Here is a 14,141-nt window from a genome sequence, read left to right on the forward strand (position 1 = left end):
GAACATTGAGAATAGTCCGAACGATTAGATGTAAGATTTGAAATAGATTGATCTATAGGTTAAATTAGGGATGGAAACAACAATCATCAGCGGGGAAAGACAGCATGAGAAAGAACAAAAAGACGTAAAAGGAAAAGAACTAACGTACCTAGAGAACATCCGATCGGAGAAGATAACCGATCGGAGAGAATAACCGATCGGAGAGAATGTATAAAAAAAAGGGACCATGTGTCGAGTTGTGAGTGGGATTGAAAGGTATAAAAGGAGGTTATCGTATCGAATCGCATAGAAAGGAGGGGGGGTGCTTTAAAAGTGTAGCTTGAGCTTAAAAGTGTCATCGAGTTCGTGTTTATAAGGTGTTATCAAGCAATCTAGACAGAAAAGTTACAAGAAAGAGAAGCAAGTTTTGTTAGTTTACTGGTCCTCAGAACAAGTAGTGAAAGTTGAAAGCAAGCCTTACCTCGTTGAGAAGCTATTGTATTTGAATATTGTTGTTTTTTTTCGTTTGTTATCTGATTCTGAGTTGTTGTTGCTGAGCTGTGTCGTAAACTAGTCGCGGACTTGTCGGAATCAGGACTGCTTCAAGCACAACTTCGCCGAACCCGCCTCTTGATTCAAGTCGAGGCCAGGTCGAACGGGTCCCGGGCTACACAGACCGGACCTGTGTGTAGTTTATTACACATCGCCATAAAAAGTGTATGAACTCGAAATTTACACAACTCCGTGTCACAACGTCGTGTAACATTGTGTGTGGTATCATCGGAGTCCAGCAAACCTTGCGGATCCTTTGGAAATCTTAAGAAAGTGTTGCGGGAGGAATTTGTAGGGATAAAAATTGTTTAAAGTTGCTCTAGTTCTTCTCAAACTGCAATAAAATTAAGGTTGAAGGCAGCGTAACAGCAACCATAGTTTCATCCGCTCTCACGAGTGGTGATTCTTACCTTCTCCGGCTCAGCCTACGCGACACTGCGTAGGAGTTCTACAGCGTAACCACGTAGTAGTGGTGTTTTGTTCTCACTTCTGCGTCTCCGCGGGTGCTCTTACGCTTGGAAACGTCCACCTCAGTAGTTACTCTCCCTTAGACGCCTATCTCTTCCTTTTCCCTCATAAATTCTTACAGATTTTATTAGGATTTTTTTTTCTGGTCTATCTAATTTTATCCTTTCTCATTCATACCCCTTTATTTAGACATCTCTTGATAGTTAATTTTACAAATCTTTTTGGATGAACAAAAATATCAAAGAAAAACTTTTAGAGGAGAAGAATCATTGTCAAGAAATGGTGTCAATGTCTAAACAAGAGGAAGAGAAGAAGTTAGCTAAAATAGCAAAGGAGAAGGAACAGGCAGAAGAACATCAGAGGAGAGCACTTTCCAGAATTCCGAAGTCGAGGGATCAAGGAAGTCTTCAAGATGACCAGGTCAAAGGTCAAGGACCTCAAGTCGAACATGAAGATGTTGGAGATGGGGATGAAGACGGTGGTGCTACTGAAGATACTGAATCAGACACGGCAGACGTTAAACCTGATGAGGTCAAGAGGCGGGAATTAGAAAAGATGGAGTTAAGACGAGAGGCAGAAAGACACCAATTAGAAGATTCCAAAAAGGGGAAAGGCCCTGTGAAGTTGGTAGAAGGCGTACCGATAGAGGGTGTGTTGCAGATTGATTCTAGCTCATTTCCATTTCTATTCCAGTTTCTCTGTTCTTTTCAACTAGTATAATTCCCTTGACCATTATAGAGGTGTATAACCTTTGGTGTAAGGTGTTTTGGCTGCCGGTGGCGCCTCGTAAGACACAAGTCTCCTAGTCATGTGCAGGCTGCTTAAGCGCCGTAAGACACCACTGTCTGATGATCCTGGGCTGCTTGAAGCGCCGTTTGTAAGACAAGGACTAGTGGATGCAATTCCAGTGTGGCAATGATTGCAGCTAAGAGCGCAGTAAGGTGCTGCTAAACGCGCCCTAAGAAGATGATAATAGTCAGTCAGACCAGTTGTTGCAGTGCAAGACAGGCGTAGATAATACGCGAGTTTGACGAGATGATGAGCCTTCACGAACATAATACTTGTGTAGAGGGCCGAATCTTGATTATCTTTGGAAATTAGAGGATGGTGTTGAATCTAATAGAGAAATGTCTTACTTATTCTTCAGTACAAATCTTGCTCATGTGATTGAGAATGAAGAAACTCACATAGACGGTTTTTTGATGCAGCTTTCAGGCAATTCAATCAGGATCCAGGCTCCGCCGGCTCAGGAAGCAGGGCGATTCTAGAAGCCTTGACGCATGCTCTAGATGCAAAAGATGGTCCAACAGCTCAGAGACTGGTAGATAGTTTCAATGACCAGTTTGGTGCAATGGTTTCGATGGATTATGATTGACCAGGACCAAATCCCGAACCAACTCCTAGAACAGCTCTAGACGAGTCTAGCCAGTTGTTGGCAGCAATATCAGGCTCTAGACCCGTGTGTCAGCTTGAGACTAAAAGCAAGAGTTAAAAAGACTCTAGAATCACACTACACGTACTTACAAAATGTATTTTATCGAGCTTAAGGAGTTATTCCTGAAAGCTGAGGGAAATTAATTTTCAGTTCTTTGTAAGTAAAAGTCTATAATCATAAACATTAACGGAGAACTATCAATTTGAACAAAACCTGACAAAACCTCTCTCCCGCTTGAAAATTTGACAGTTTTATGTTTCTGACTGTAAAGCCTCATATTTCGCATGATGACAACACTTTCAATAACTCATACTTTCAAACATCCTTCTACTATATCCCTCGTCGATTATCTCTTTGAATCCATTTACTCGTCATACTCAACCTACGTTCACCGCCTAATCAAAGCCTTTCTCATTATTTGGCGGCTATTTGTTTAGCATCATGACAGAATCATACAAGTAAAGGGAGATAATGCCAAAAGGTATTTGCCGATATCAACAACCCGTTGCAACAGAGGGCCCTACATACCTTTCATAATGGACAACAAAATGTTATTCTTGCGGTGCACTCTTTACTTCAAAATGCTGATCAGTACTGATATTTAACCTTGCATCAATAAGACCCAATGGTCCTACTTTACAACCTTTTTACTTCACAGGTTTCCAGCCCTTCTCAGCGATCAATGGCAAGAATGTTGCATCATCATTTCCCAAAGCAGACGATCAATTGTGGGGGACTCGGAGAGCTGATGACGCTGCTTGGGGAACTCGGCCAAATCGGAAGAAGACAGTGATGCTCACAGGTGACGACACCCCTTTTGGTATGCTCTCCTGATATTTCTCGCCATGAAGCTTTGATTACAGGAGATCATACCGGCCCTATTCAGGGTTCGAATAGCCTTCAATCATCTGGACATCCTCTTTGTCCGTCTGAAAAATTACCGACCGATCCTGCCCAATGTTTCATTCTCACTTATCCTGGCTCCCAAATGTTACGAATCGGCAAGCATCCGATCACTTACCAATCTTGGTTCAGAATGTCATGGCTCGTTGGCGATCATCAGCACCTATATATTCACCCAACGTTGTCTGTAGATAACTTGAACAGTCTTCGGAAACCAAGGTTGTCGATGCCTTCAGCTCAAAGATTTGTTCTATTCGAGTTTCAGAGTTGTATGTACTTTTCCAAAATACGAGTGCATCTCCTCTTCGTTGTCTAACATACTCGGCTTTGGACAAACTCTTTGACATATACGCTTGATGATACGAGAAGGCAGCCATCCCGAGACAACACAATCAGCGAAAAAATATATGTAGAACCACAAGAAGCATGGTAAGTTCTCCTTAACCTCTTCGAAAAACCAAAGAAGAACTAATGCTTTTTTGAAGTAGGTTTACATTTGAAGTTCAAAATTCTTGTATCACGTCTTATGCTTTGCCCGCCAAGCGATTGATATGGACACTCTTTGCAGGATGAAAAACATGGACTTCCACTGATCCTACTTCTGCTGCATTTCCTACACTCGGCTTAGTAGTTTAAACACTTCAGAAAGATGGGTTTCAGAAAGTTCTATATACTCACTCAAACCATCATTTCAATTCTCTTTTTCGCGATTGATCTAAATATCAATTCAACTGATCTAGCAATCAATCAATCAATCCCTTCAACGCTTTGTTCGACGATCAATTGGACAATCAGCTCACTTATGCTTTTGACAATCAATCAATCAATCAATAATCCAATGCTATGCTTGAGAATCAATCTACCTTCCTATCCAAATTGCAAATCCTTTTTGAACCACTTTCAAAATTATTACTCGACTCCGGATTCGAATCACAATTGGATTTGCTATCTGAGTCACTAATCAATTTATCAAAATCTGGACTGCATACAGTGTTGCACATGATTATGGTGATCGTCAATCGCAACTCAAACCACAGTGTCCTTAATCCCTGGATCAACTTATCTACTTGCCATACATTGATGATAAAATCTGACACATTACTGTTTTGTAATCCAGATCAGTAATTTTCCCGCACTGTGAAACCTTTCCCTAGAAATTTAACTGCCGGAGCTTCAATTGTCACTATTGGAATCTTTTCCAAAATTATCAACGTACTCAAATCCTTTGTCCACCCACACAAATCTGTTCCTTGCATTTAGGAACTTGTAGAGCTGGACAGTCCTATTCTATTATATTGAGATAGAACCATGAAACACTTGTTCTGCATGTCACATTAGCACCAGTGTCACAATTTCAATAATAGACTAACCAGGGATATCGTTTTGGGCGCCTCTTTCTTTGCACTTATTAACACTAGGTTAGTCCCCCATCTGTTTATAAGTCAAAATCTCAAAGAAGCCAATGAAGACATTGAACAGAATGAAACCTAGAAAACATTACATTTCAACAAATCATTCAATGTTCAAATCAAAAGTCAGTGGTCCAATCTGATCCATTCAAACAAACAAGTAATCTAGCTTGGTGAGCTCATCAACTTTGAGGAACTAATGCTATGCTCCAACACCAACAACTTGGTCATTTAGCTCATTTGTTTCTATCTGAATAAGCTTCACATTGATCCACTCCATCTACTTATTTGACTCCATCTATAAGATTGATCCCATCTATTTATTCAACTCGATCTATGTGTTTGATTACATGTATTTTAAGATTATCGCATGCTTTAGATACTTACAAGCTCAATATGAGCACCATTCTGTCCCCATACTCTATAATTCCTAATTCTAAAATTACCATAATTCCTTGAAATGCTGATTCCACCACAATTAGCACTCAGAAGCAGAATGGTCTCAACATACCATGAACCTTGACTCCCTTTACTTTTGCACTCCACAACCAGGAAAAATTTAACAACCCTTCCCAGATCAATTTATTCACATTGTAAATAGTGCATCTTTTGTTTGTGATATCTGATGACTGCAATTGGCAACATTTGAAAACATCAAAGTTTGCCATACAACTTACCCAAGTTGCAGTAATTCTTGTTATACTGTGTTGATAGCGCTACATGGTTCTCCTCTGGACAAGCCAAACAACCAGAAGCATTTTGTTTTCACAGCTCAGAACAGGAATGGTATGCACAATCCAGACATATTGGAGTTAACCAAAGATCATGGCCCCTGTCTCATTTTAGATCTGAATTAGCTTGCACCAAAGTATTGATAGGTGCGGAATCTACAACACAGTGTCTATACTTCATGTTGACAGAAGTCTGCTATCAAAAGCAACAGCAGCCAGGTTGAATAGAAGTTGGAGTATCTTGTGTGACTCCTGTATACTACACCTCAACAATGGATCTGGTGTGACCAAAACAGCTACTTATTTTGGAAGAACAATACACTTAGGCTGGCATTGTCTTGCTCATTATACATAAACTGGTCACACCAAAATCATGAAATAGGGTCTAATGTGTTGTACTGCAACCAGTTGCCCCTAGAGAAGCGTTCCTGCTAGAGTGATATATGATCCAGCATATCCTCCAGCATCCCATACAAATTAAACTAAGATATAAACTTTTTGTGAGTGCGGCGCCTGCCACCCAATTTGGCTATAGTGATTTAAAGGCTGACAGGTAAACTGATTGTAATGGTATGTGGTGAGGCATTAGGAAAATCAAAGACAATAGCTACAAGCTTACAATTGTGACATAATTATTGTAAAACATTTAGAATACTGTATATCTGTCGACTTAAAAAATAACTGTACATTCAAATACAACAAAAAATGTGTATCTGTCAATGAGACGTAATGATACTTGAGGTACTCTGATATTGAATCCGTTAGGGGTTAGGGGTTAGGCTTAGGGCAAGAATATCTTCACCCTGCGCCAAGGGTATGTGACATCACCTCTGCTCCACGTCACCCTCATTACTTCCATTCCTGAATCTCACCACAATTAGATAACACAAGCAGCATGCCATTCATACCCTTCCCTGCCCCATTCTTTCATGTTGCTTACGGCCAGCAGCAACCATCCAAAAGCCCTCCCTCAGAATGCTCTGATTCTTTTAGTTGATTACACACCATGTAAATATCTGTGTCGCACATCGACGTGTACACACAAAAGAATTTCCTTAGACCCTGTAACAACCCATCCAAGAGGTGCCACAATAAGCACTTCTTCCCCTTATCACCTGAGAGGTTGAAGGTCAGTGGATCCCTGCCAACAACAAAGGATTCTGCAAATCCTTTAAACAAAGCACAAAGCACAAAGGGTGCTCAACAAAAATCTCAGTCTAATTCTGACCAAGAGACTTTGAGAATTGTTTCAAACATTTCCGTGTGTGCACATCAACGTGTTACGCGTATATTTACATGGTGTGTGCTACACTTGCATCCAAAGAACTGCTACCAAAGTGTTCCTACTCAAGTGATCTTTGGACAAGCATAGGCTCCAGAATCATATGTGTATTGCTTTCAGTGAGATCCATATTATGACTGCGGCGCCCGCCTCCAAATTTGGCTAGTTGGTTTTTATAGCTGCCTATGGTGTGGTAGAAGAACCACTGCCAGTTCATCCAAAAGTGCACTCACTTGAAGATCTGCCTAGGTGATTACGAGTGAATGTAAAAGGATCCTGGGTGACGCTTTAGCGTTGATTTGATAACACAAGCTTTTATCAAAAGATTTCCAAGCCGAGTTTTAGGAACTTTAGTCGAATGGTGATTACCAAACAATCTTTAACGTCCTATTTGAGATAGCAAGGATAGAAAAGATAAAAGAAATAGAAGATAGAAATAGATCTGAACAGAAGTCTTGTAGGAGTGATGAAGAAGGCTACAAGGGATTCTTTAAGGCTTAACTTAATCAGACTTGTAAACAGATAGTGGAAAGGGAAAAAGGGGAGTTGATCTTCTTAACAAGAAAGGGATAAACTTTTATATTTTTAGTAAAATGGTGTTAATGGTAAGAGATGATTCTTCTTTCCTTTCGAGGGTAGAGATAGTTATTTAAGTAATGAGATTTGTTTCAAGTAGGGGAAGAGAATCTAATATCTTGGATTTTTAATCAAGGGTCCAGAGGGTTGGTTACTGAACATCCTTTGGTCCAGTCCCTGATGTATAGCAGGGCTGGTCCAGGGTAGACTTCGATACGGCTATTCCGGTTAATGTTGATTATTGTCCCTGGTTACATCTAATGACAATAATTTTTCTTTTATCAAATAGATAGGAAAAACTGCACTCTTGAAACTCGAGTGTGAGAGGTGTCTTATTTTGTATTTACATATATAAGTTTTTATATTTCAAGTGTAATGAGTGTATTGGTGTTTCTGTTAGTACGTTAGAGTGTTTCTTGCGCAGCAAAGAACCTCTTTAGGCTGACACCGTGGTTGATCAAGGAAATTGCGACAATGATCGCCCCTGTAAGATCAACAAAGTAAAACAGGAGGCTGGAAGGAAGAGGGATTCAGATTCAGAATCCTCTTCCGGAGACTCAGGGACTTTGAGATCAAAAAGAAAACCAAAGAAGAAGAAGTCTAAGAAGAAAGACATACCACATGACAATTCATCCTCGTCTTTGAGCGACTCAGATGCTTCTAAGAAGAAGAGAAAGAAGAGAGGGAAGTCGAAAAAGAAGAAGTCTCAAAGCCCTCCATCAGATGTATCAAAATCAGCGTCTGAGAAATCATCCTTGGAAGAAGATTCTAGTTCAGATGAATCAGAGAAAGCAAAGAAGGCGGAACTTGGCTTTGATTTGTTAGATTTTGATTTGACTGATTTACCAGACTTGCCTCACAAATGGGACAAGGGTTTCAGGAGACTTAGAGCTTATGTTCCGCTTTTGGTTTTCAAGAAGTCATTTCTGGACTCGTATAATGATGACCATGATGACAAGAAGACAAAAGAGAAACGGGAGAAATCAAAATCTTCACAGAAAGCTTTAGAGCCCGTTCACTTAAGCTCTTTTTCGTGTGAAATTGCATTCTTGAATGTCAAGAAATGCGATTTCACAGAATGCGTTTGTTTTCTTAAAAACAGCCCTTTTAAAATTCAGAAAAAGCTTATAAAAAGCGATTTTCTCGAACATTCCGAGAATTTGCTATCAGCGCATTTTTCCTCTTATAAATCGCATTTCTGCGATTTCCTCTTTAACTTACCTTCGCCCAAATTTGGACAAGTCCCCGTCTCACGTCCAGATTGTCATCCTACAGTACAGAACCTCTTCTTCGCTCTACTTTGTCTCTGTCTTCACTGTCTTCGCCCTACCTTTGTCTCCGTCTTCACTGTCTTCACTCACCTTCGTCGCTCTTTGTTTGTCTTCGTCTTTGACTCTTTGTTTGTCTTTGTCTTCGACTCTTCGTTTGTCTTCACCCTGTCTTCGTCTACCTTCACCAATACCGAAACCGCTCCCCTCAATATAGCGGGAGCGGTGCGACAGCGGTGCGGCTCTGCGCACCGCTCAATGCATCCCTATACACAGCGGGACCTACGCACCGCAGTCCCAGGCACCAAGATCACGTAGCGGAGCAATCACACCGCAATGACCCGGGGCTGGGGTATTCTCGCTATATAGTGGAGGAATACCCGGTACCCAGGGCCGGGAGATCTGTATTATCTAACCCCTGGGTACAGGGTTTGTGCCACACCTCCACCATCTCAACAACCATCGATCCCACCTCAATCAACTACAATCACACCTACAATGGATTGTGGCGCTCCACTAGATCTATTACCTGTGGACAGAAACCTCGACAACCACAGGCAGATGCTCTACTATTGGCTGGCTTGTGGTTGGCAAGATTTTTACCATCCAATAAAGCCTAGGTGAGTTTCCATCCGGATTTGAGCTCTTTGGAATCTTTCAATCTTTTTATTTCTTTTTCCTGATATTGATTGTTTTCTGATTTCATATTCATTCAGGATATCCATTGGACCATTTCCGATATCAATCAAACTCTTATCGACTTATTCAAATCTCATATCTACCCTTTCTATTATATTGAATCCTCTCTTTTGCTCTTATTCAATTAGCCTTTCTGTGATACTGATCCACTTCTTTTCCGTTAACACCATGGCACCATCCAAAAGCTTGTCTCAACCCAGCCTTCAGGTACCCGGTACTAGTAGGTCTTCGGTTAGGAGCCTTTGACCTCCTAGCCCATCTCGCATCCAGCCAGGTTATGTAGTGCCACCCAACGACTCGCGTTCTGCCATTACCTTATCGTTATTATCATCAAGTGCCGAAGACTCCGAAGACGGCCTACCTGGACCCCTTGCTCATCGAACTGTGTCACCCCGACCCCCGGCTCTCACTAAGAAGAAAAGCAGTTCGACATCCGCCAGTCAAAACAGAGTCAAGCCCCCTGTGAAAGGAAAAGTGAGTACATGTTCCTCTAGTCTCTCTAATCTGTGATTCATATAATATGAACCCAAACTTATCAATTCAATTTCTTTTCCAGACTTGTTCATCAACTAGTAAACGAGCAAGATCTCCTGTTACGCCTTCAACAGCTGGATCATCAAAGCGATCAAAGACAGATGTAAGTACAGATTTTTCATATATAATTGGTTGCTTTGTATACTTAACTTACCTTCATCTATCATCTCCTTTAGGCCTATGAGGTTCCTGAAGATGCCAACTTGTCGCAAGATTCCGATGTTGAGATCGTGGGCACCAATGAACCTGGCTATAATCAGGTTAGAGGGACTCGCGCAAGAGGTCTTCTTGAGTACTTCCATGATCCTATTGTACGTCATCTTGCTGTTTATCTTCTCATCACCTCTTCTATCACATCATCGATTATTTTCTTACGATGATAGTTGGCTAATTTTTTTTTCTTTTGCTTCAATAGGGTCTCGATTACAAATGCAGATGGTGTCATAACACCTATTGCTGTGGAAGCAAGTCATACTACAACCTATGGGGACATCGTGACGGTAATGCTTTTCAACCCTCTTGCAAGAACCGCCGGAAAGCCATCACTGCCGGTCTTGAATTGCCCCTTTCATATACCGAGAAGATGGAGGCCAACCGCAAGGAAGCAAACTCGACCTTGACATCTTTTGTTAATGGCCCAGCTTTTACGGCGGAACTTTTGAACTTGATACTTGTAATCTGGATTGTGAGACACGCTCTTGCGTGGTCTCGATTTGAAGATCCCTCGCTTTGGGCAGCTTTTCACTTTGTCAATTGTGGTGCTACGGTTCGATCACGAACCTGGGCAGCTCAACAATCCGTTGTACTTTATTCAGGCTTGCACAATAATGCAATCAACACTGTCAAGGTATGTATTTTTCCTTTATTTGTTTTCTATTCTCATTCTTTCAATATATTTTTCATATTTCATATATTAATCAAGTCGAAGTATGTATTTTAGGACAATATTGGCAAGTTTTGTCTTATCCACGACGTTTGGACAACAAAAGGCAACCGGTACGCCTTCATTGGAGCCTCTGCAAACTACATCAACAACGACTGGAACTATCAATCGACCCATCTTACTCTCAAGATGGTGGCATGGCGCCATTTCGGAGCCCTTCTAGCTCGGCCAATTGGACGATTCTTGATACGACATGGCCTTCACAAGAAGATGAGTATATTCATCTTCTTTACTTTCTATGTTTCTCTCTTTGGTTTGTTTTAATATTTTTTTTATTCTTTTGTTCTTACATGTTGGCACAAACCACTGACAGTGGCAGCAACAATCGACCGATGGCAACCGAGTTGGAGTCTATGTTTTCAAACGCCAGTGATCGAGTAAGATGGGATGCATCAACGCACCACGTCAAGTGCTACGCCCATAAACTAAACCTTGTAGTTGGGCATGGCCTCAAGTCACTTGGTGTAAAGGTCAGTAATGCGAAGCCCACCATTCTTCATGGGCTTCCACTCCCAATTCCCACTCTGGAGGTGAACGATGGTGATGATGCAATCACCATCGACGATCCCGATACCGATGAAGATGACAAGAATGAGGACGACCTACCTGAACATCCCGATGGCATTGATGACAAAGATGAGCCTGATGAAAATGAACCTAACAAGGATTTTGCTGAGAAAGATGACCTTGTAGCCCAGGCCCTTTTAAAGGTAAGTAAGTTATATCTCAACGAACGTAAAATGCATATTACTCATGATCAATACATCTTTTGTATGTAGGTTGACACAATCAGTGGTCAAATTGTGAGCAGTTCAGCCAGACGATGTGACTTCTTGGCTCGGTGCGTACGTATGGGATGCAAGCCAAGGATGCTCAAGCGGCCCTGCAAGACACGCTGGAACAGCCACTACGAGAGCCAAAAATTGGCTTGTGAGGCACAGGAAGTAAGTCTCTTTAAGTTTAACCCAACTCGTCTCAATGTAAGTTACTGATTAAATATCTTGAAACTTTTCAGGTCATAAACTCTATGATTGCGGCGGATCGCAAGGCTGGGTTCTTCAAAGGAGTCACAATATCACCTGAAGAGTGGCATGCAGTGGAAGTCGTGAACAAGGTATTAAAGGTCAGTTTGGTTGTTTCTTTGTTTCTCTTTCAGTTCCTTCAAGCAATATACTAACAAATATTTTGTCTGGTGGACATTTGTCAATGCCACAGCACGAGTCGAAGGGAATGGACCCACCGGGTGCATTTTTCTCGCTGAGTACAAGCGTGTCATCAACGAGCTCAAGACTCATCAAGACGAAGCTTCAGTTTTCCCCAGCATCAAGCTTTCAATAGATGAAATGATCAAATGGCTAAATAAGTATCAGGGCGAGGCCCTAGATACCGAATGCATTGTTATCGCCACTATCCTTAACCCTTGTTTCAGAGGGAAGTTCTTTTCGATTCACTACCCCAAACACGAATTCTCTTCCAATCTGGCCATCAAACATGTTTTCCACGATCGACTACACAAAGATATTGCAGAAGATCGAGCACCAACTCCTTCACCTCTTGAAACCAATGCTGAAGTCGATGCCTTTGATATCTTCGGAGTTTCTAATAACTTCACTGAAAAGTCACCTAATACCGAACTTGAGGATTACTTACAAGGGAAATGTCCGATCAAGAAGGACCAAACCCCGCTTGAATGGTGGAAGGTTTGACTGGTTTTCTTATTTTTTTTTTGTAACTTTTATTTGTGACACTAATCCAACTCTAACCAACCGCTCACAGGAACACAAGAATCAATTTCCAGTCCTTGCACAACTTGCTTGTGACTACTTCTCACTGTCAGCCACTTCTTGTGCATGTGAGCGAACTTTTTCCGCGGCTGCGGATATCTGCACCCCTTCCCAAGGTGGAATGGTCCCTAAGACCATGGAGCGATTAGTGGGTTCTCAAGCGTGGTTGAAGGAAGGTATACCACCAGCTGGGGTATTTGGTGAAGCTCAAAAGGCTCTTCAATCCTATCTTGACAGCATCAAGAAGAAAAAGAAAACTTAGTGTTTTGTTGTCTTTTGTTTCTCTTTCTTATTTTTTTTCTAATCTACTCTTGTTTATTATTTCACTACTCTCGTTCATTACCTTTCCAAATTCCTTTCTTTGTCTTTTTTCATTTTCTAAGGACATCACATCTACTCTCCTACCTCACCCAGCCCATTAGGCTTGGACAAGGTACACATAGATGGCTATTTGTAATGAACTTGGTTCGCTGATATTTGCCTTGTGTAAGGATTACACATAGGTACAGCCAGTATGGCTATTGAGGCATGGGGTTATGCGGGTTTTCATTATATCTTCTTGTCACCGCCCAGCTTCGGAAAGTCTTCACTCCTCAGAGAGCTAACCTTGGACTTTCTGGAGCTAGGTACGTTTATGACTCTTTTCATCATTTCTTTTAGTTCTTTTCTTTGTACCCGCTCAAGACTCCTCAGAGAGCTAACCTTGGACTTTCTGGAGCTAGTTTCGTAATCAAAACATAACGAAGTTCCTAGTTAGTGCTCTCTCGAGAAGTCGAGCCGGAAACTTATCCGGACCCCCAGTGAAGGTTCTCACGAACCTTACACTTTTTTTAACTAGATCACTTCGAAAGTTAAAGTTAAAATCATCAAAAAAAAATTCTCAATACTCCATGTCATCGTATCTGCTCTGTATATCGGAATTATCTGTCAATCTGCTCAACCACCACGTCGGCCACCGTATCTCTCACGGTTTTCTGTTTCTGTTCTGTCATATCCTGCCACACCTGTTCTGCCTTCAACGCCGGTACTGCCGCCGACAATCACGAGCTTACCAGCGTATCGGATGTCTGGACAGTCATCGCTGAAACCTGAAAATTACTTAGACGACCCTGAGACCTTGATCCGACAAGCCAGAAAGGCGAAGAAAGCTGAAACTATTCCTGAAAACGCTGAAAGCCCACCGGCGGGTCGACCTCCAAATTTTTCCTGGAGACCAGAAGCAGTCTCATCGGGACCGTCTGCACTAACAGATCGAGTCGTTTACGCCTCGTCGTATTATCAAAAAAGTCCAGATCAGCCTGCGAAACTTGAATTTTCGCCAATCGAAATATCTCCATCAGCACCAGAAAGAACAGTAATCGATCTTCACTTCAAGAAATTACTCGGACAGTCTGGTACACCGCACCCGCCTGGATACCTGCCGCAAGACACGCCCTTACCAAAGCCACCTTCTACGCTTACCACGAATACGCTTACCGCCAATCCTACAAACACCATGTCGTGAGAAGAAGATTCAGAAACTATAAGAACCTTACGATCGCAGGTCGAGACCTTAGAGCAGCGAACAGCCAAATTGGA

At 41.7% G+C, this 14,141-nt stretch overlaps 2 protein-coding genes across 2 annotated transcripts; both read left to right on the forward strand.

Annotated features, from left to right (window-relative positions):
- Nucleotides 1–1,224: 1,224 nt before the first annotated feature.
- Nucleotides 1,225–2,374, forward strand: MELLADRAFT_114298 (uncharacterized protein; the record flags this gene model as incomplete). Its single annotated transcript, XM_007419173.1, has 3 exons — nucleotides 1,225–1,477; nucleotides 1,738–1,785; nucleotides 2,208–2,374. The coding sequence occupies 3 exons, from the start codon at nucleotides 1,225–1,227 to the stop codon at nucleotides 2,372–2,374; spliced, it is 468 nt and encodes a 155-aa protein (XP_007419235.1).
- Nucleotides 2,375–3,994: 1,620 nt separating this feature from the next.
- On the forward strand, nucleotides 3,995–5,233 carry MELLADRAFT_73727 (uncharacterized protein; the record flags this gene model as incomplete). The annotated part of the gene is made up of 1 exon (XM_007419174.1): nucleotides 3,995–5,233. The coding sequence occupies one exon, from the start codon at nucleotides 4,181–4,183 to the stop codon at nucleotides 4,460–4,462; it is 282 nt and encodes a 93-aa protein (XP_007419236.1).
- Nucleotides 5,234–14,141: the final 8,908 nt, after the last annotated feature.

The sequence above is a fragment of the Melampsora larici-populina genome (assembly GCF_000204055.1).
Source record: "Melampsora larici-populina 98AG31 unplaced genomic scaffold MELLAscaffold_138, whole genome shotgun sequence".
Taxonomy (NCBI): Eukaryota; Fungi; Basidiomycota; class Pucciniomycetes; order Pucciniales; family Melampsoraceae; genus Melampsora; species Melampsora laricis-populina.